Here is a 20,762-nt window from a genome sequence, read left to right as displayed (position 1 = left end):
GTGCCAAAGACAGATAAGTCTGCATTCCCAGTGTGCAATTTCGCTATCTGTATTTCATTGACTCATAAAGCCTACAAGATGTTTCAAAATGAACTTAAAAATACAGTTGAAATTCCTATATGCGTTTTTTGGGGGGGAGAGTATATTTACTTTTTAATTGATTATATTCTTATTTATATTGTAATTCATAAATTCTGATTTCTTAAACTTTGTCAGTGTCAGGTCAACTTGTGGCCTCACTAATTGCCAAGGAGCAGAAGAAAGAATACGGGAAGAAGATATATTTTCCATCGAAATGCCGGCAACAGAAATGAATGGTTAAAAATCTGAGCCCAAGAGGTGGAACAAGAGTAGATTTCTTGTTGTATAAATCCTCATAGAGGGGACTGAAGGCACAGTTATATGCAGGTTAGATTTGTAACATATTGTAAAGATAGCTTTATACGGCGTTGTGTAAGAGATGGCTCATCTGCATCGACGTAGAGATTGTCAACAGAAGAAGTTCTAAAGAATCCAAGACAAAGTCTTAAACCTTGGTGGTGGACAGAATCAAGAATTAAACGTTGCTTTTGCAGGCTCCTCCATATACGATGGAGCTATTATCAAGTTTTGAACGAACCAGTGATCGATATAGATTTAGGAGGGTCCACTTTGAATTAGACACGACCTTCAACAGGTCAAGTGCCTTCAGGCATTTATTTTTTAGGAATTTAATATGTGGTAAGAAAGTCAGATGAGAGTCAAAAAAAGTCCCAAGAACTTGGCCTCTTTTACAACCTTGATGGGTGTGTCATGTACGTCGTGACAGAGATGAACTCTGACGTATCATAAAACGTATTGACAGCTAAACGGTTGTCATATGCTGCAGAATGTACGACTCTGCTGTTTGTGCCGATTATCCTCTCATGGCTAAGGGACGTAACTCTGTACACCAAATTCAAACGCTCCAGGTCAAATTGTGCCCCGTTCAAGGTTTAATGATATACGGGAGCTTTAGCAATTGGATAATACTAGGTTGTAAAAGAAATACTTACAAAACAGAGAAGCCACGGTGTATTGAGGTTGTTGTGTGATGGATGTCACCATCATCTGGTCGTAAAATACTCTCAGCTCCAGATAGTTGTCTCTGAATAACACACATCGGCAAATAGTTATACATCTGTGGCATATTTACTAGGACTAACGCCGCTGATATTTTGAAAACCTATGAACATGGAGGTGAAAGACAAAAGATCGACATCTAGGTCAACCTTGGATTCAAACCATTCACCAGCTACGTTGGCAGTAAGGGGGGACAACTCTCTACAGTCTCATCAAATGCATTTTATGTGCCCGATATGGCGTCAGCGTAACAACTGTAACATTTGATTCTTTACTAAGCTTTAATGACAAAGTATTTATTCGGGTGTTCCGAGAGCAAACCTTTAAGAAGGAATTTCCCATTTTTGCCAACAAAACTAAACCGTGAACCATTATGTTTGAAGCATGTAACATCAACATTGAAACTTTTATGAAGCGTTGAACCGTGCAATTTTGACGAATTTGGGCGAAATTCATTAGTATTGAAACATAAGGCTTCAAACGGAGATAGTGTGAGTATTTCAACGGCGAAACCCGTTTCACATCGATGAAAGATCTATGAGAGGAGCGGAGTCGACAGAACTATTCCAAATACATCATGAGCATGTGTTAATGAATTACTATTAAATAGTGATAACACCAGGTGTTCGCCCCTGTCCCGTTCCATCTGCGGAACCCGTCATACCATTACTGACGGAAATACTGGAGTCTGGAGAACACGGAATTCGTACTTCAAACTCGTCCTGTCCTTCGCCCTCGTGTTTTGAGAAGAGTGGATTCCCATTTGTCTGAAGGGAAGGAGCTGGAGGATACCTGGGCCGTGTACCTGTCGAACACGCACTCGCTAACACAGCGACATTCCTTCGCGAAGGTACCATTCTTGGACAACGATCCTGGTAAAAGAAAAAAATGCTTTTATCAATGTTGACATGATATACACTTCATGGACATTTCCAAATACACTAAACCAACTCGGCTAGCCCTTACTTGTGGTCACAGGGACTTGTAACGCCAAAATCTGGCACAAAGGTATATACTGTCACTAACGTGTTCTTAACACTATACGGGGCGGTGGGGTAGCCTAATGGTTAAAGGGTTGGCTCGTCACGCCGAAGACCGGGGTTCGAATCCCCACATGGGTACAATGTGTGAAGCCCATTTCTGGTGTCCCCCGCCGTGATGTTGCTGGAATATTGCTAAAAGCAGCGTAAAACCAAAACTCAGTCAGTCAGTCTTAACACTATACAAAAGAAAACAGGTGTAGCCTGATCAACACTCGGGGTTCAGCGATTCCATTTTCTTAGATTCGCGTATTCGAGGGGTCAGCGATTTACTGCACATATGGCATTTGTTTTGTTTTTTCTTCTTTCTATCCAGATCAAAATACGCCCATACATTTGATTTTTTTTATCTTTCTCCGTGTCTATCCATTATCGACAACACAGTTACCTAATCATTTTAAGAAGTAACGTCTCAAACGATGCATAATATGAAACGTTAACGGCCGCTCATGTTTGGCACATGGCAGACAGACAGTCTTACAACGTAACCCATCAGAGTTATCTCCCCTTATAGAGTCCTAGAAAATGGACCAGTCCAGCGAAACCCGACTCGTGCCTCGAGTACCCGTAGAGCCCTAGTCAACACACCAAGTTCGTTTCAGGGTCACTGAATATATCCCATTATAACTGTGCACAGATTTCAGTCAAAATAAGACATAGAGCACAAAAATCGATGCAATACTTTGGGAGCTTGGGTCTTGGGAATCGTGATTCTCGATTCCGAGCCAAAATCCTTGGTCAGCATTTGTATAGCTAACTTACCGATTTCTTGTTAATTTAACCGTATATGCAAACGCCATGCACCAAAACATGCTGAATTGATAGCATATGTCAGCGCGCTAATCGCCATTCTCTCGGGGACTGTTACACCTAACTCTCATGGTGAGTTGACGTACATTTATTCATCGCAAACAGGCATGTGTCATGCATGTTCGCCATTGACGACCTTGGCCTTGACCTACCACGCACACCCCTTTCCTCATATATAGTGTTAAGACCCCGTTAGTGACAGTCGATACCTTAATGCCATATTTTGGTTTTACTTGTATCTGTACTTGTGGGGTCAGTAACAGGTATGTCTAATTTTGAACCACTGTGTTACCCAACCCGGAGACCTCGGACTTGACTCGGATATTTCCAAATATGACAAGGATTGGGGTTTCTCCAACAGGTACTGGGGGTTGATTAACATGATCTAAGAATCATCAAGGTGTGTCTGTGTAATATACACACCTGATGCTACTGATTAGTTTATCAATGTATTCACGCTAAACTTATTTCGTTTCTTTCCAATTTGTCATTTCGTGTATTTGTACACCGGAAGTGGGTATAAACGAGGCGGGGAGAGTGTTCAAGACGATCCCTGATCTGAAAATTCTGGGACGTATGTATCACTTGCAATCAACGATATGGTGATGATACTAATGACTGACAGCGAGTCATACTGCTTGTGTAGTCTAGTAAGTGTCATACCTTTAATAATTTAACCGAACTGTTGCAAATCCCAGTACCAAATTACACGATCAGGAGTTCCTGTCGCAGGAGTTGTATGTATTTGTGTGTGTGCGCCTTTGCCTTACCCCTCTGCAATATTGAAACAGAAGAGGACTATGAACGCTGATATGCTCTCCTATTAAAGGTTGGTTGGCTGGATGGCTAGTTTGCTGTTTTACGCCGCACTCAGCAATATTGCAACTATATGGCGGCGGTATGTATATAATCGAGTCTTGGTCAGACAATACAGTGATCAACAGCAGGAGAATCATATGAATGCGATGACATGTGTCAACTGAGTCAGTGAGCCTGCCCACCCGATCCCGTTAGTCGCCTCTTACGAGACGCATGGGTTACTGAAGACCCGGATGTTCACAGGTATCCCATTAAGGGTAAATAGCCGATATACTCACTAACAGCTGGATTGTAACAACTCTCCAGTTGCACTAGAGAGCACTGAAGATCATCCACTGTAATGGAAATCAATAAAACACTGCTGGTGATTTGTCACAAGTGAATCTGTTTCGACATGTGAGATAACAGTTTTGTCGTGAGAGCCTGACATGAGTAATAAAAGCGTCAGTTGGCAGGTATGACCGTGTCATATTACAACATGTGATATCACCCTGGACAAGTCACATAATTCATTTGTGCCTCTGCCTACCCTTGGCCATCCTCGATAATTCCCAGGGTATGCGTTCCTATAAATCTCCACTAGTACCCTGGATGCATCTCCGACTTGGCTCGGTAATTTTATTACCTCCCTTTGCTGGATCTGCCTTCTCACAGTAGCCAATCAGATAAGTCGTTAGAACCGGGTTTGCCAGTGTTAAGGAAGATAGCGGCCGCAGCCGCGAAGGTTTGATCGCTGTCCAGATTTAGGGAAAACATTATACAGACAAATTGACAGGTCTGAAACCTCTTAACATTACGGAAGCGAAAGTGAGTTATGATAGAAGCCTTGTGATTGGTACGCTCAACATACCAGCGAAGACACCTGATTGGATAAAAAGCCAGCAAAGGGAGGTAATACAATTATCGAGCCGAGACGTAGATGCATCTAGGGTACTAGTGGAGATTTATCAGAACGTACACCCTGGAGATTATCGGGGATGACCCTTTGTTAACGTCTCTATATAGTCTTAATTGTAGTTCTTCAAAGAAATTCTGGTACCGTACCTGTAGGACTGCAGTATTACATTGAATATGAACTGCACCTCCTTGCACAAGTGGTGTAAATGTCTCAAAATATGTCAAACACTTACATGGAACATAAGGTCCGATACATCCACATTGCTTAAATGCCTTGAGATGAACACATTCCATGAAGCAATGGTCGTATGTGTAGCGGCGAGAGTAGATCTTCAGGGGATTCACAAAACTGGGACTGTTTGTGTCCAGACAATTAGTGACATCAAATGCCTTGTAAGGGAGGGGCTGGTAACGATACTAGAAACAAAAGTCATAGGTTATTAGTGTTTGTCTTTAAATATCTGACTTGTGGAAATGTCAAGAGTCCATGATTGTATGATGATGGGCGTTGCATCGAATAATAACACAATAATAATTAAAAATTATGACACTGATTTTGATAATTGATTTGTCAGATTTATACACACTAAAAACGATGGGTATAAAGTAAACATGATTGTAGGACCAGTTAAGATTTGTTTTATTGTACCATTCGTGTTTGCTCATTCATAAAACTTTGTATGCATGTGCTTGGGCTCATTTTTGGTGCAAAAATATTCCCAGTGAACTGCTATATATAACAAGAAATAACTATGTAGACATGTAAATGAATACGTGTGTAAAAGAGAACACTGTTAAATATTGATAAAAAGAGGATAAAATGTTGAAAATAATCAATGTTTGATATTTCTTCTCTGGTGAGGTGAGGTGAAATTGGGTTTAACGTCGTGCTTGAGAATATTTCGCTTATATGACGACTTGCAGGCGTGTGTATGTGTATGTGCGTCTGCTTGTACTAGCCCAGACTTAAGCTTGTCGTAAGAGGCGATTAACGGGATCGGGTGGTCAGGCTCGTTGATTTAGTCGACACATGTCATCCCAATTGCGTGGATTGATGCTCATGCTGGTAATCACTGGGTTGTATGGCAGCCTCGGATATTTACAGACCGCAGCCATATAGTTTGAATATTGCTGAGTGCGGCGTAAAACAACACCAAACATACCCACCTGAAATGTTTGTATGGCAACATATGTTGAGAACCCGGGCGCAGCTGTCACCACAGTAGAGCTAGCGTCTGGGTGGACGTCCGGATGATGGAGAAATACCTGCGAACATACCCAGAACAATTATTTCTATCCATTTTACATTGTGAGATCTATTAATGAAATGTCTCGGGCATACATACTCCAACTCCTGCTATATGAACCCAGATTCACACCAACTACTCCAGAGTTTATGGAAGGGGAGATTTACTTTTAGTCAATCTTCCTTCACGGATAACGGCCTGAAGGTTAATATTCTACACACATCAGAATTCGTAGTCTAACAAGTAGTTTTCGTAATCTTCATTGGAGATTGCACCATCTGACACTTGTGATATATTGATTTTGCATAAGATGTTGTGTCTGTTAAATGTACATCCACCCAGTAATTGACCAGTTTATGGATGAGACTTCCTGTCCAACCGGAAGCGTCCTCCCTAAATAAAGGTCGAGGTCTTTACAGAGATCAATCACAACAATTCATGAGGCCATGTGGCTGAATCGTACAAACGTAATCTTTTCGGTAAGTTTCGCAAATGAGTAGATAATACCAGATTCTGTATGGCTACATAATATCGTTCAGTTCTGTTTGACAGCCGCTTCTTTCAACACTTCATCACTGAGTGAGTGAGTTTAGTTCTACGCCGCACTCAGCAATATTCCAGCCATATGGCGGCGGTCTGTAAATAGTCCATTATGGACCAAACAATCCAGTGATCAACAGCATGAGCATCGATCTGCGCCTTTTGGAACCGATGACATGTGCCAACCAAGTCAGCGAGCCTGACCACCCGATCCCGTTAGTCGCCTCTTACGATAAGCATGGGTTACTGAAGATCAATATGCTAACCCGGACCTTTACGGGGCCATTTCATCACTGAATGAGTGAGTGAGTTAAGATTTAAAGCAACATCGGCAATATTTCAACCATATCGTGACCATCACTGAATGATCTTAGGAAGCTTCCGATATTAATAACTTTTCAGTTTGAAATATGTTCAAACAGCGTTATTCTGTTAATGAGTTACTTAGTGAAGTGACTCTTTACCTTAATCCCAGCTGCCTTGTTTCTGGTGAAGGTGTAGTCATTCTGGTTGATGTTGAAAGTGACCATGAGGTTTGTGTTGTCACCTGCCGTCCTCACAATTTTACTGGCATTGAAGTTGAAGGTGTGGCACAACCCCTCATAAGTGAAAATAGGTCGGAAGTCGGTCATACAATCAAAGTCGTCACCACCAAAGACACATTTAAACAACATTTTGGATCCTTCCATAGACATGTTCTGCAACCATTCTAAAGACAACGGTTTCTGAAACACATCTGAAGTTAGATGAGAAAATGAGTCTTCCCTCGTCCTTTCTTGAGAAATATTGAAAAAGTAGTTCTCCATTTCTGGATAAACGTCAAGACGAGTGTTGTTGAAGGTGCATCTGTTGCAGATGGTGACGGCAGGGAAATTGATTGAATGTTTCATTTGGGGTGTGATCTTTGTGACGGTTGGGTAGCTGTAGTAGGTTCCTATCTCGCCCACAAGGTTATAGACGAGAAACCCCGTAGTTGAACACAAGGCCAAAATCCATGCCAATCTGGTGAAGCAAGGAGACTAAAAATGGAAGTTTCATAAACACAAGAATATTCGGTACTATACAAATGGCCTTAACTGTGTTGAAACAAGGCTACAATATCAATTTTGTGGGAAAATTTAGCAATTTGTAATCTTGAAGTTTGAAATGGGCCACATCCAACCGATTTGTGGGGAAGGGTGACACTACGTATCTTAACTCCAATCTGCCAATCGCTATTTCTTTGGATGTCTTAGACTAGCATTTAAAACACAAGGCTAAATGACACATCGTCAACAAATACAACTAGGTTTGGGTTCGTAAATACGTCTCCTCACTTATGCTTGTATTAACTTTCTAAATACACCCAAATCCTCCCCTCGTCATTATAAACTACCCCTCCCAAAAACCGAAACCCCAAAAAAAAAACAAAACAAAACAAAATAAAAACACAAACCAACACAACAGCAACAGCAAAAAAAACACAAAAAGACATCCCCAAACCCACACGCACACTCCCCACCCACCAATTTTTTTTTTAAAATCTCCCCAAAACCAAACACATTGTATAGAAAGCCAGACTCTTGGGTACTTGGGTACAATTAAGGAGAGAAAGGATGCAGTTTTCAAAACATGATGATATTGTATGGTCATGAGTGCAATCGACGGTGGAGCAAGGCAAGGGCAGCATTTGCCTCCTTCACTGCTCATGCTTTTTGGTAGACTTTCACATGATTGAGAGGAAACACAACCGATGCTGATATGCAATGTTATTATGAAATTGCTTGCTATGTATAAAGCTGATACTAATTATAACAATGATACTGTTTAATGTGCAGATAACTAAAATTCTTCAGATGTTAATATTATTATCCTATGAAATGGATCAGTAGAGACAAACTTCCCCTAAAAAGACTACAAAACAAAAACAACAAATAAATAAAGAACGAAAAAAAGACAAGGAAAAAACTCCCAAGCAACTAAAAAAGCAAACCAAAAAAACAACCACCAAACAAAAGAAACACAAACAATAAACACACAGGTATTGTACAGCAAGAATGTTACATGACTGAGAGGAAACACAATCGATGTTAATATACACTGTTATTATGACAAGTGCTTGCTATGCATACAGCTGATACTAATTATAACGATGATGTCAGTATACCCATTACATTTATTTCTCTTCAGAAATAGTAATTGATAAAATATTAGTCTCATATGAGAACAGAAAGCATTTGAAAGTAATCTCATATGTACATATTAGTATAACATTGTGCATATGAACATAACTGTAAGAATAATTTGTCTTGATTATTTACCACGATATATAGTTCGGCATGTACGTGTTAAACACAACCACACCTACCCACGAATCGTTAATGGCCTGAGTGAAGGAGGTTTAATCTTATCAACAGCATGAAGGCCTGTAGAGTGGCTGAATTCAGTCCACAGATCTTTCAGTCCATACTTTGTCGAAGGCCGGTCTGCATCAGGCCTGGCGGTCTGTTCCCTCTTCTCATCCATTATGTCTGAAAGCGAAAGTGTACGTCAAGGTGAGATCACATACAGCGAGCAAAAATGAACAAAATGATCACGGTTGATATGGTCATAAAAATGATTCATTTGTCACTCTCAAACAGGCAGAGCTTTGACCATCACTATAGTCCGTTTGGCTAAAAAAGGGGACCGATGAACAGCAACCTAACTCGAAAACTGATAAACATATAGTACTCAATGAAACGCTGATCATAATAAAAACATCAGACCAACTCTGTGAGCTCTTTGCAGAATTTATGTCCTGCAAATAAAAAAAGTTGTTTAACAAACTATCATTAAAATATTTACACAGTTCATTATTTGTTACGTGGGAGGAGTGCAACGAGCGGAACTGCTAGGTGTACGTTGAGCACGTGCACAAGTGCCGACAAAGCTATTGATTCATTTACCTAAGCTGTGCCGTATCCATCCTTTCTCGCACACCTGGCTGTCCCTTTCTCTGCACTTCTCCCTCGTACCAAATAGTGAACTGTGTGAATATTTTAATGATAGTTTGTTAAACAACTTTTTTATTTGCAGGAAATAAATTCTGCAAAGAGCTCACAGAGTTGGTCTGATGTTTTTATTTTGATTTGCGTTTTATTGAGTATTGTTTTACTTTTTTGATGAAACAAATGACAACTTTGTCGGAAACACGGCGATAAATAGATCATTAAACGTTTGAATCATTACATCGGTAACTTGTGAGAGAGTGATGTCATCGATTGTATCATCTTTGCACCTTGTTTAGCACCTTTAATTTCGTCAACTATTTGAGACAGTGTAATGTCGTCTATAGTATTATCCCACTCGCGAGTAGACAGGAATGATTTTAAATTCAAATATCCCGGGCAGATTTCGAAATTTGAATGCAGAATGTGGGCGTGGTATGAAGCAGTTACTTATAAGATTCAGTCTTCTCACTAATTTAGCATTTTGTGATACTGACTATGGCTCATCTGGACTAAGTGTTATCAAACCACTAACACTAGTCAGCCAAATCTCACTCTGGCTATGTTAGAGACCCCTTTTGACAGAATCTGGCTAAGTGACAGGACACCCTTACTTCATCCAATCACTCGAGCTTGGTCCAAATACACCACTGGTCGATGTTGACAATTAATCGACCAATCACCGGTGACCAGGCCATGGTGTGTTTGGACCATGTTTGATGATTGTAACATTAGATTGAGAGTGATGTGGATGTTCCACACAATGCTGAGTAAACACACATATGCTGAGTAAACATTCGTTTCGTCAACATTTAGCTTTGAATCTCCATGGAAACCAGGAATGCCACAACCATATCTGTCATTTCCAAAAGATTGTTTGACATAATAAAGCTTTGTTCTTTGTCAGTTTATGTTGTTGTGATTTTGAAAAAACATGTTGTCAGAAATGACAATCGTTGTACACATTGAAACACGCAATGAGGTAATACACTTTTTGGATGTTTTCTTTTACCATTTTCACTATCTTCAAATTGTCCATCATACGAATGCAACAAGATGTTAAGAGGAAAGGATATTGACAAAACCTAATACTAAACATTTATTAAACGGCAACGTCATAATCTAATGATCCTCCAATACATCTGACATACACCACAATTATGTTAAGAAACAGTATGAAAAGTTACCTTATTGTCATAGCAACTAATTCAGGACAGCCATCGTCCAAATATTTCAAAAGACCAAAAACTGTGTAGCCAGGACATGTAAGACATAATCACAATTATTCATATGACGCTAATCTCCATTTTTAATCCTCATCACCACCGCATTGTACATTGACTTGCCAGCCAACCTGTACCGCTCTGTCACTTTCATTAGTTACTGCGTATGGCATTTATGCAATTCACTTTATTCAGAATTGAAGGCCATATGGCCAAGATTACAACAGGTAATACAACATTGTCATGGTGTGTAGAATTGAAATATAATTCATAATACAATTATTTTAACGTAGGTTTTACTTCAGGAATATACATATTCCTTTAAGAACAGTGAAACTGTGTATCTTAAAAAAGGGCTCGGAATTTGACAATTGAAGGTGGGCTGTAGAAATAGGCTGGAATACATTGGGATCTGCATCGGTTATAAAATGGACATATTAGCCACAAGTGATATTCGTCTTCAAGCACGTTTAAAGTACATTTGTTACAAACTAATTCTTTATATGGGACAATTATCTTACAAAAACTTTGTTTTTGTATATTCAAGTTATGTGATTGGCATCAGAATTTGATCAACATTCGCATAAGATCTTTGTTTAATGCGCCACAGGAAATATACAGTTCAGGTTCAAGAAGTGACTTAAATGTACTATAATTTACAAGAAATGATGAGTTTCTTATTTTACTATTCCAGTGTTGTATATTAATATCTATACAGCGTTGTTTGAACTCAAACATGTAGTGATTTACATCGCCACAATCTTGGGCTAACCAGACATAGGAGAAACCCCTTTTCAATACACGTTCTATAAGTATAGCCCCAAATTTCACATCCATAGGTTAAAATTGGTAGTATCTTACTGACAAATATATTATGAGCGATAGTTAAAGACATACTTTGATACTTGGTGGACAGTTGAAACAGAGGGAAACATGCATGTTTGGCTTGTAAAGATAGCGTTTCACATATTTTGGATCAAACTAAACGAGATGAAAATACAATTCCTAAATATTTATAAGGGATGGCCTCTACAGGTAGACCTTTAAAAAACATTTTTTTCATTTCTCTTAACGCGTCCTCCGTTTCGAAAAACAACCACCTTAGATTTATCCAGATTTACTTCAAAGCCCCACGTGTTACAAAAATCGTCAAGAATGCCTAATTTTCTTTGTAAATCAACAATGCTATCTCCTAGTAGTGCAACGTCATCCGCGAACAGTGATATCTTAATAGCTTCTATGTATTCATTTACGTAAATTCCACGAGTATTGCCATGATGGAGATCGTCTGCAAGTTTATTGATGAATAGGATGAAAAGTAGCGGACTGAGCATGCAGCCCTGGCGAACACCATTATTGGTTGAAAAGAAATCTGTTCTAGATTTACCAGAACGAACGGAGGGGCATACATTTGAGTACATATTCTCAATGATTTTTACGTCTTGCCGTGTACACCCTTTTCAAGAAAAAGATAATAACATTTTTTTCCTATCAATAAGATCGGAGGCCTAGCGGAAATCGATCAAAGCTACATAAAAACAATGCTTTGCTTTACGTAGGTACTTATGAACTAAAGAATGGAGTGAGAACATATTATCTATGGTAGAATAATCATTTCTAAAGCATCCTTGCCCTTCATTAAGTAAAGCATTAAACTCGGCCCAGCTACTCAGTCTTTTGTCAAGAACATAAGTGACAATTTTACCAATGACACTTAACATGGATATTCCCCGATAGTTGTTGGGATCAGACATATTTCCTTGTTTATAGATAGGTACCAGTAAACCAACATTCCAAGAAGAGGGAAATACTCCTGAATCTAAAATGACATTAAACAATACATAGAAATGATCAGCAAGGGAAGGTGCATTCTTCATGAATTCTGGTGGAAGGCCATCTATTCCTGGTGACTTGTCCGATTTAATATCAGATATCCCTTTAATCATTTCCTCATGGCTGATGGTATCTGATAACATATCAATGTTCAAACATTTTTCACATGGAAACCTATCAAGAGCTCCAAGAAAATGTGCAACATCGTGATCAAATTCAGTTTGACTATCAGAAGAATTTAAAAGATCTTTAAAGTATGCAAACCATTCACTTGGTGTTATATTAATTTCATCACGTTTACTAGCAATGAGACATTTCAATCGTTTCCAAAAGTTTCAGCAGTCTTTATTATTTACAGTTTCTGACAAATTATGTAAAGCTTCGGCAATGAATTTTTCCCTTTTTTCGTGACAGATGCGCCGGAGCATACGTTTGGCCTCCCAAGTATTGATTGATATTGATTCTGTTTCTGTTCATACGTAGCTTTTCTAAAGTGCTATACTTTTTATGTTTTAGAGAAGAACATCCTTTATCAAACCGAATCGGTTCTTTTTTTCATAGATTTTTATAGCAACACATGTTTCCCATACTCTTTCCTTCGGAACTTAAGGTACATCAAAAGATGGAATATTAGTCGAAGCCGTAGTATAAGTAGACGTAGATTCGTAGTTCAAACTGCATGATATAGGTAAATGATCAGACTCTGTAGAAGAATGTACTCTCATATCCGTTATTAACGAAAACAGACTAGCTGATGCAAGGAAATAGTCTACTAGACTAGTACCTTTATTCCCAATAAAAGTAAAAGAACCATCACTATCCGCTGGCTTTCTTCCATTAACAATGTGAAGGCCCCAAACTTTACACAGTGATACTAAAGATTTTCCGAACCTACTAACTTTTTCATCCATTGAACTCCTTGGCTGACAGAATGAATCAGCATGGTACAGAGAACCGAGATTAAGAAATCGGATATCATCCTCATCCTCCAAGATAAAATCATCAAGTAGCCCGGTTCGGGCGTTAAAATCTCCCATCAATAGAACGTCATGTTTTCCCAAATCAAAATCTGCTGCAACCACTGATAGTTTGTTTTCTAGATAATCAATACCGTCATCCTCTTGTTTATTATACACCTGACTATATTCCGCTGGGATGTATACGCAAAATAGTATCAACTGTCTAACTGCAAATGTCAGCTTCAGCACAACAACATTATCAAACTCCGGATACAATCGTGTACAGATGTGCTGCAAGCTCTTATGCACATACATTGCTAACCCACCAGAAAAACTGCCATACGGACTAAACCTTTTGGCAGGTGTTGCAAAACAGCAGTAATTGGAGAACAGATTTTTAATTTGTCTGAATCGTGAACCATGGTTTCAACCAAACAAAATAGCTTAAATGTTTCTACAAAAGAAATAAAGTCTCCATCATCTAACTTCGACAGGAGTCTGTGTATATTCCATACACAAAAGTCACTCAGCTCACAGTGTGAGCTATGTTGATCATCCCTGTTGGGACCACGGCCGACGTCCTATGTGGACTGGTCTTCCCTGGGAGATAACGTCACGTCTGGAGCCCGTCTATCTGCAGCTGCAGCTTGCTGGCGACCTGCGGAGGACAACAGCGGGGTAGAGCTCTGGTCCCCGAGTTTCTCCAGGAGCCAGGGTCAACCTGAGTTCCTTTTCTCTGATTACTACGTCTTGTCGCAACTTGCCTGATACTGTTTCCATCGTTGACATCGTCCAGCACGAATACCTTGTTCTCCACGACGAGCTTGTCATAGGCGAGGTAGGCTTCCTTTATCATCCTAAGGATCAGTGCTGACCTGATCTTCCTCACCCTGTCGGTGTAGTCGTCACTCACTCGAAGCTCTGCGTTTCCTTTCAGTAGTGCCCTGGCCGCCTCATGTACACGACGCTTGTCCGTGGATAGGGAGAACTTGACGATCAATGGCCTCACTTTAGCCTTTGAGTAGAAACGGTGAGCCCTTTTAATGAAAACAGACTCGGCGTTGTCCAGGTCCAGCTTCTCCCTCATGAAGTCTCGTACAAGTCTCTCAGACTGGTCCCACGTCTCCGCAGCTTTACAAACGAGTCCATGAATGATCAGGTTCGACCGTCTGCTCTGCGCCTCTGTGTTATCTATTCTACTTTCCAATTCTCTTAATTTTTCTCTAAGTTCGGTGTTTTCCTGTTTCAACAGCTCAAGTTCACGTTCCATTTCGGCAGCAACTCTATCAAATTGTTATTCAAATTCACCATGTCCTTCTTGATCTCCTTAAACATTGCCAGCACATCATTTCCGCTGGGTTCGAACTCACCCTCCGAGTCACACTCACCACTGAAAGTAAGCTTCACCTGCTTGGATTTATCTTTCACCTGACGCTTTGGTGGCCCAGGATTTAACTCAATATCAGAGCACAGTTCCAGTAGACGGGCGATGAACGGATTGATCTGAAGGTAGTCGTCACTGCCTGGTACTTGGCTCCACTCATACACCTGGTGTCAGAATCCGAGTAATCAGTCTGGGTGCATAGGGTGCGACCCGTGAGGCAGAAAGTCAAATTTATTATCACAATCACCTTTAATTGTCTCTCAATGAAACCCCCTTTGATTGTAATTGATTTAATTGAGTTCAATTTACAGCGTGGCGGTTGGAAACACCAGACGCGCGCTCGCCAGCATGAAATCGACAGACCCATGTCAAGTCCGTGCTTCACGTGAATACAGTAGCTTCACAGCTGAGTTTTTCAAGCATGTTGTTTGCAAAACTCTTTTATGTTATTTCTTCAAATATTTTTTCTCGCTACAAGTTCTATGAACTTACTATAATGTCTGTTGTGGATTTCAGCTTCTTTTGTAGTCTGAGTATAGAGAACACTGTGTATAGACACAGAGCACTGAAAACGTGACTCCTCGCTGCGAGCTCCACACACAACATGGCATTAAGTGGTCATCCCCTTACCGTGTGTGCCATCACATCAATTACTCCAAGGCCATACTACTGTTTCTTTACCTGTCACTTTTTGTCTCTTCGTCTGTCTATTGTTGTCTATAACTATATATGTGTTCATATCGATGTTGTCACCAGTCTGGTATCCCAACAGCCTGTGTAGACCCGACCGCCAGCAGGATAATGCCTCTCGTAGGAAACACCATGGGGTTGGGCTGGAACACCGCTCACCTCGGTTACGTCTGAGCCGGAAAACCAGCTCCTTTCTGTCTTGTGTATTTGTTTTCCATATATTGTATAGCAAACTAAAGACGTTTAGACTCATTTATATGTTTACGCGTTGATACCATGTTGTTATGGTCTGTTGGGACATTTTAATCAAACGTCTTTATCTTGCAAGGCAAGGAAACCTAAAGATTTCATTGGGAGTTTATGACGAATATCACATAATCTGGATACATTCCATTTTTTCCTGAGACTGATATTTTTTCCGAGAGAAAAAAGTCAAAGCATTTGTCGAAAGCATGTCGACGTGCAAGTGAATCTGAACTTTTCGGTCACACGCTTCAAAGCCAGTTTCCATTAAAAAAACATTTGGCTTCCTCCCACACAGATGCAGTGATACTTGACAATATTGTTTTTCTTGGTTGATTTGTAGATTTGGATGCGAAATCTCTCTACCATATGGTCACTATTGTTATGTTAAGCAACTATACGGCGAAACGAAGAAGCATTAAACCGCAACACAATCAGCAATCGAGAGCAAACATGAAGGCGTGACTGGTCTGGCTACATGTCCCATCGCTGAAACTGCGTAGGGCAACAAAACCCGGAACTCAATTTATCACTTGTGGCGTATTTTTTGCTTCGGAACGATTCATCTATCACTTTACGTCGCTATTTCCGTTTCTCAGATTCGATTTCAGTCAAGAATTTGTAACAAAGCTAAAACTTTGTACATAAAGACTCCACTGTTAAATGTTAACTGAAATATCCCCAAACAATGCACTGTGGTGCCTCCAACCCAATCTGGCTTCCAAATCTTGCGACATTTTTCAGAAGAGAAAGAACAAAAAGAGTACAAAAAGTAATATTGTAAAGCTCTGAAATATTGAAAGTTGCTACAAAGGTTGATATAATGTATATAGTTATTAAAATTTTGGAAATAGTTTTGTCGCATATATTTACAAATGGCCTACGATGGTTACAGGTAATGCATCAGCACTTCAGGGCTCGCTGTTCTGACAGTACAATAAGCTCTGCCTTCAGCAGAGATATCTGATAAAGAATATGATTTTGTCATCGCTTTCACTTCTATATACGACATTAAGTAAGTTTTAAGTAATTTGGGGGTTGTTTGCTATCTGACACAGTCACCAATAACGTTGCTTTATGTAATAGCTGGATAAAACAAAACACGGTATGATTGCACACAAGTCATCGAGCCTAACTACCCGTTCCATGTAAGTCACCTCTAACAACAAATAAACGATACTACAGATGTATTCTTACCTTGAATTCCGAAGGTATTAACGTAACCTGTGCAGTGTATGATCACATCCCAAATCGAAATCATCTACAAAAGAAGCTACATTCATTTATCACGGCACAGGGAAGTTTCCAAGACAACCTGTGCAATAACCTATTCTGTTATCTAACAGGTAATGAATTCACTCAGTCATTACAATATAGTCCGACTACCGTTAATTATATATTACACTCCTGTTGTTCTTCAACCTTCGCCTACTTGTCACACGACATGACCGTTGAGAATAACAACATTAGCAGAACATAGCATGGTAATGGTTCCGCGGTTCCATGAGTTCTTCAACAGTGACACAATGGAAAGTCATTATTCCTGCATAGCTAGAGACTTGGATCAGGAATTAGAACAATGTTTGTAGTTTGCTTGTGTCACTCCCAAGAGGATTTTATCGATCAAGTAAGTTTCCTATTTCTTAAAGAATTCTTTAGTCTTCGTAAGTTAGTCTCACTGCAATAGTCTCACTGCAATTGACGTACAAAAGAAAGATCACATCCGCTGTTTGGGATTATTTTCCAAAACACAACGCATATATTTGAAAAAGTGTTGCCATAACACATGGATATGGTTTGAGTTTGGCAGATGAAACTGCTTGGGTAGGTCATCTGGGTATGAACAAAACTTGCGACAAAATTTTGTCCCATTACTTTACGACTAATTTTCGGCATGTGTGTCAGATGCTTGGCAAAACTAATCAGATTATTCCCTAATCCGTGGCTGGGCAATAAATACATACTCACTGTCGTGTGCTTAGACATTGTTTCCAGAGGCTGTTCCTTTACGGGCAGTTATGGCGCAGGTCACGATCAAGGCCTTGGTGAAGTTCCTCACTATGTGTTGTTTGTCTACAGACAGATCAAAATCCAATTTCATGTAGGCATAACTCAGATTCAGTATAATGCCTATCATCTTGTTGAATCTCAGGGAATTCTAGGGAGATCCCTTCACACTCTTAGGAACTAATAAGGACCTACTGTATTGAGACTGAGAAGGTCTGGGATGAAGGCAGTGATTTGATGTTGTTTGCTGTGTGGAGGTCAGTTCAGGAGTCCCCATGTTTCAGTCCATTTAACCTTGTCTTTGGCCACACTGTTTGTGGAATCTTAAAGCTCTTGGAGCAATGGCTTAATGATGGGTCTGAAATGAGACTGTTGGACTATGTTTAATCATTCCGGACTAGGTTCCAAAACTTGTGATCTTGCTATGGATAATTTCAAAGAATTCCAGTACAAGATGAAAATGCATTATGATAAGAAGTCGCAAGCGAAAATTCAGTCCTGGCGATAAAGTGTTAGTGTTTTCGCCAATCCCTGTTAAACAATTATGTGCTAGGTACAACGGGCAATGTGTTATTGTTAAGAAAGTCAATGATACTTGCTATGTTGTGCTAACATAAGGCCTTTGTAAAAAGACAAAACTTTGTCATAACAACATGATTAGAAAATATCAAGATCTGACAATTTACCCTCGTATATGTGTGTTGCCACCGTAGATAATGTATCAGATTCGGATATTGATGAGAGATGGGTCTTTGTAAGTTTAATGACAATGCTGACTATGCTAGCCTTCACCTACGCAGTTTTGAAATTTTAGCCAATTTTAAGCCAGGTTGCTTACCACCTTAACAAACAGCTCAAATGCTCATTCAAGAGCTAGCTCATCTGTTTCCGGATGTGCCGTACAGATTTATTATATCATGATGCAGATGATGCCTGTGAAACAACATCACAAGACGTTCTTTTATTGATTCCAGGTTATGTTTCTAGTTCCAACTTGGGAATAAACACGTAATCCATACAATTGGAGAGCAGATCGATGTCTGTCTGTCCATGTGTGCTTCTCTCGAGGGTAATACAGTTTGATGTACGCCTCTTTGTACCAGTACAAAGAGGCGTACATCAGACCGTATACCCGAGTCCTTGGGGTTTAGATCAAATCTATTTACTGATGCATTGTTCGGGTTCTTTAGTTACTGGCATTACACGGGGCATTATTTCATACATCAAAAGTTCATTGATGAAACAACTACTATAGTTATGCTTACAAGTAACGGTTATGCTATTTGAAGCCTTGTCAAGGAACAATGACCAAATTATTCATAAAAGTCAGCAAGTCTGACGAAAGTGACTGGAACAGAATGGGTCTATTTCATTTCTGTGTCGTGTTTCAGCAATTTCTTATTATACCAACAAGAGGGGTAGCCTAGTGGTTAAAGCTTTCCCTCGTCACATCGAAGATCCGGGTTCGACTCTTTACATGGGTACTATCTTAAGCCAGTTTCTAGAGTCCCCCGGGGAGATATTACTGGAATGTTGGTAAAAGCGGCTTTGAACCATACTCAGAAGAACACCGATTTAAGTCTGAAAGCGATTCAACAAGTTGCTCTTCTCAGCAGGGAATATGCGTTGGCACCATCCACAATTACTATACACTTGTGATCCTAATTACCAGGAGGCTGCTGCGATATTTTGGTCCATATGTGAATAACAGAGGAAGGTTGCTATCATCAACACAATAGAAGTCGTGATTATGACCTACAGGCTGATGACAGTGATGAGTCTTGTCCAGCAAAAGGGGAGGAATGTATCTTGAGCTGTCAAGTCCTCTTATTGAACGACATGGATGTAAAAGTGTAAAGGAAGATGAAATAGTTAACTAACGTTTCCTGAAAATTGAACATGTAAAGTCATGTTTGTGTGAGAGTATTACTTACATCCAGTTACATCCAGTGCAAACATATAAAATTTCAGATTATCATCTAATGTGGGTGAATCTGTTTCTGTTTTGACCAAACGTTTCAAACGTAATGTACCTTTGTTTAAGCTTTTATAACACTGTTTGCATGGAATAGAAAGCTATTTTTGTGTTCATCAATTTTGAAAAAGGCCATGTACTGAATGGTTGAAGCAAATAGACATGATTCATGAGAAGCGTGCCTAACACTATCCCACTGAACACTTGTTCCAATTTGTTAAACATTTACCGTTACAGACAATGGCTATATCGATTTTGGGGACAGTCCTTTGTTGGTGATATGTGTCCCACAGAGCAAAATGTAAGCCAGATCTGCATATCAAATCGACCAGACAATCCAATAATTGCAACTAACTCAAGAATCGGCGCGCAACGGCATACGATCAGCCAAATACCAACATCATCTAGGTGGTGCACGAAAGTTTTGGCATTTACGTTGCCATTGATTAGATGCAAATTTAATCAATGTTTTAATTTTCACACAAAAGATAACATGATACTTATGCTTGGTATCCACAAAAATAGAGTTGTCATATAATTGAAAAACAACAACATCTCTTACTTCTGAACATTTGATACAAGGTACCCGTCGAACTGAACCAAATTCAGGGTGATCAAACACTTCAAGCGTTCCACCGCCCATCAAGCCTATTTTCATAACGATTTAAGAGATGAACCTACTTTGTTCAGACATTTGATATTGTCTCATTGGCGATAAGAGTGGCCACATTTATACAAGTAAATTACTTAATAACTGGAGTGCTGATGAAGAGATATTATAAGTGAGTACAACATGATATTGCACAAACAAATACGGATTTGACAAAAAGCGAGCCTGACCACCCTGACCACCCGATCCCGTTAGTCGCTTCTTACGTCAAGCATGGGTTGTTTAAGACCAATTCTAACCCGGATCTTCAGGGGTCTGAAAAAATGGAGAATTAACACAAGTTGTATAAATATAGAACGTCAGCCCAAAAGAATACCCAGTCTTTGAATCCCCAGAAACACACTCCGTTTCGTGT

General features: G+C 39.7%; 1 protein-coding gene across 1 annotated transcript; it reads right to left on the bottom strand.

Annotated features, from left to right (window-relative positions):
* Positions 1-1,037: 1,037 nt before the first annotated feature.
* On the bottom strand, positions 1,038-17,073 carry LOC124255150 (acid-sensing ion channel 2-like). Its single transcript, XM_046688987.1, has 8 exons — positions 16,953-17,073; positions 8,802-8,964; positions 6,919-7,456; positions 5,835-5,933; positions 4,901-5,084; positions 4,049-4,105; positions 1,812-1,973; positions 1,038-1,126 (listed from the first exon to the last, which is right to left on the bottom strand). Exons 1-7 carry the CDS (start codon positions 17,014-17,016, stop codon positions 1,813-1,815), a joined length of 1,266 nt encoding a protein of 421 aa, XP_046544943.1. The 5' UTR covers positions 17,017-17,073; the 3' UTR covers positions 1,038-1,126; position 1,812.
* Positions 17,074-20,762: the final 3,689 nt, after the last annotated feature.

Source organism: Haliotis rubra, unplaced genomic scaffold (genome assembly GCF_003918875.1).
Source record: "Haliotis rubra isolate DU_JTF1 unplaced genomic scaffold, ASM391887v1 Scf595, whole genome shotgun sequence".
In the NCBI taxonomy this organism is placed as follows: domain Eukaryota; kingdom Metazoa; phylum Mollusca; class Gastropoda; order Lepetellida; family Haliotidae; genus Haliotis; species Haliotis rubra.
Note: the sequence above shows the minus strand (reverse complement) of the source record. Positions and strands in the feature narration are given on the sequence as shown.

Coding starts and splice junctions, on each gene's coding strand:
- LOC124255150 (XM_046688987.1), bottom strand. CDS start 17,016: ATGATTTCGATTTGGGATGTGATCATACACTGCACAGGTTACGTTAAT. Junction 5,934..6,918: donor ACAAGGCAGCTGGGATTAAG/GTAAAGAGTCAC, acceptor GTATGTTCGCAG/GTATTTCTCCATCATCCGGA. Junction 4,106..4,900: donor TATCGGACCTTATGTTCCAT/GTAAGTGTTTGA, acceptor TTTCCATTACAG/TGGATGATCTTCAGTGCTCT.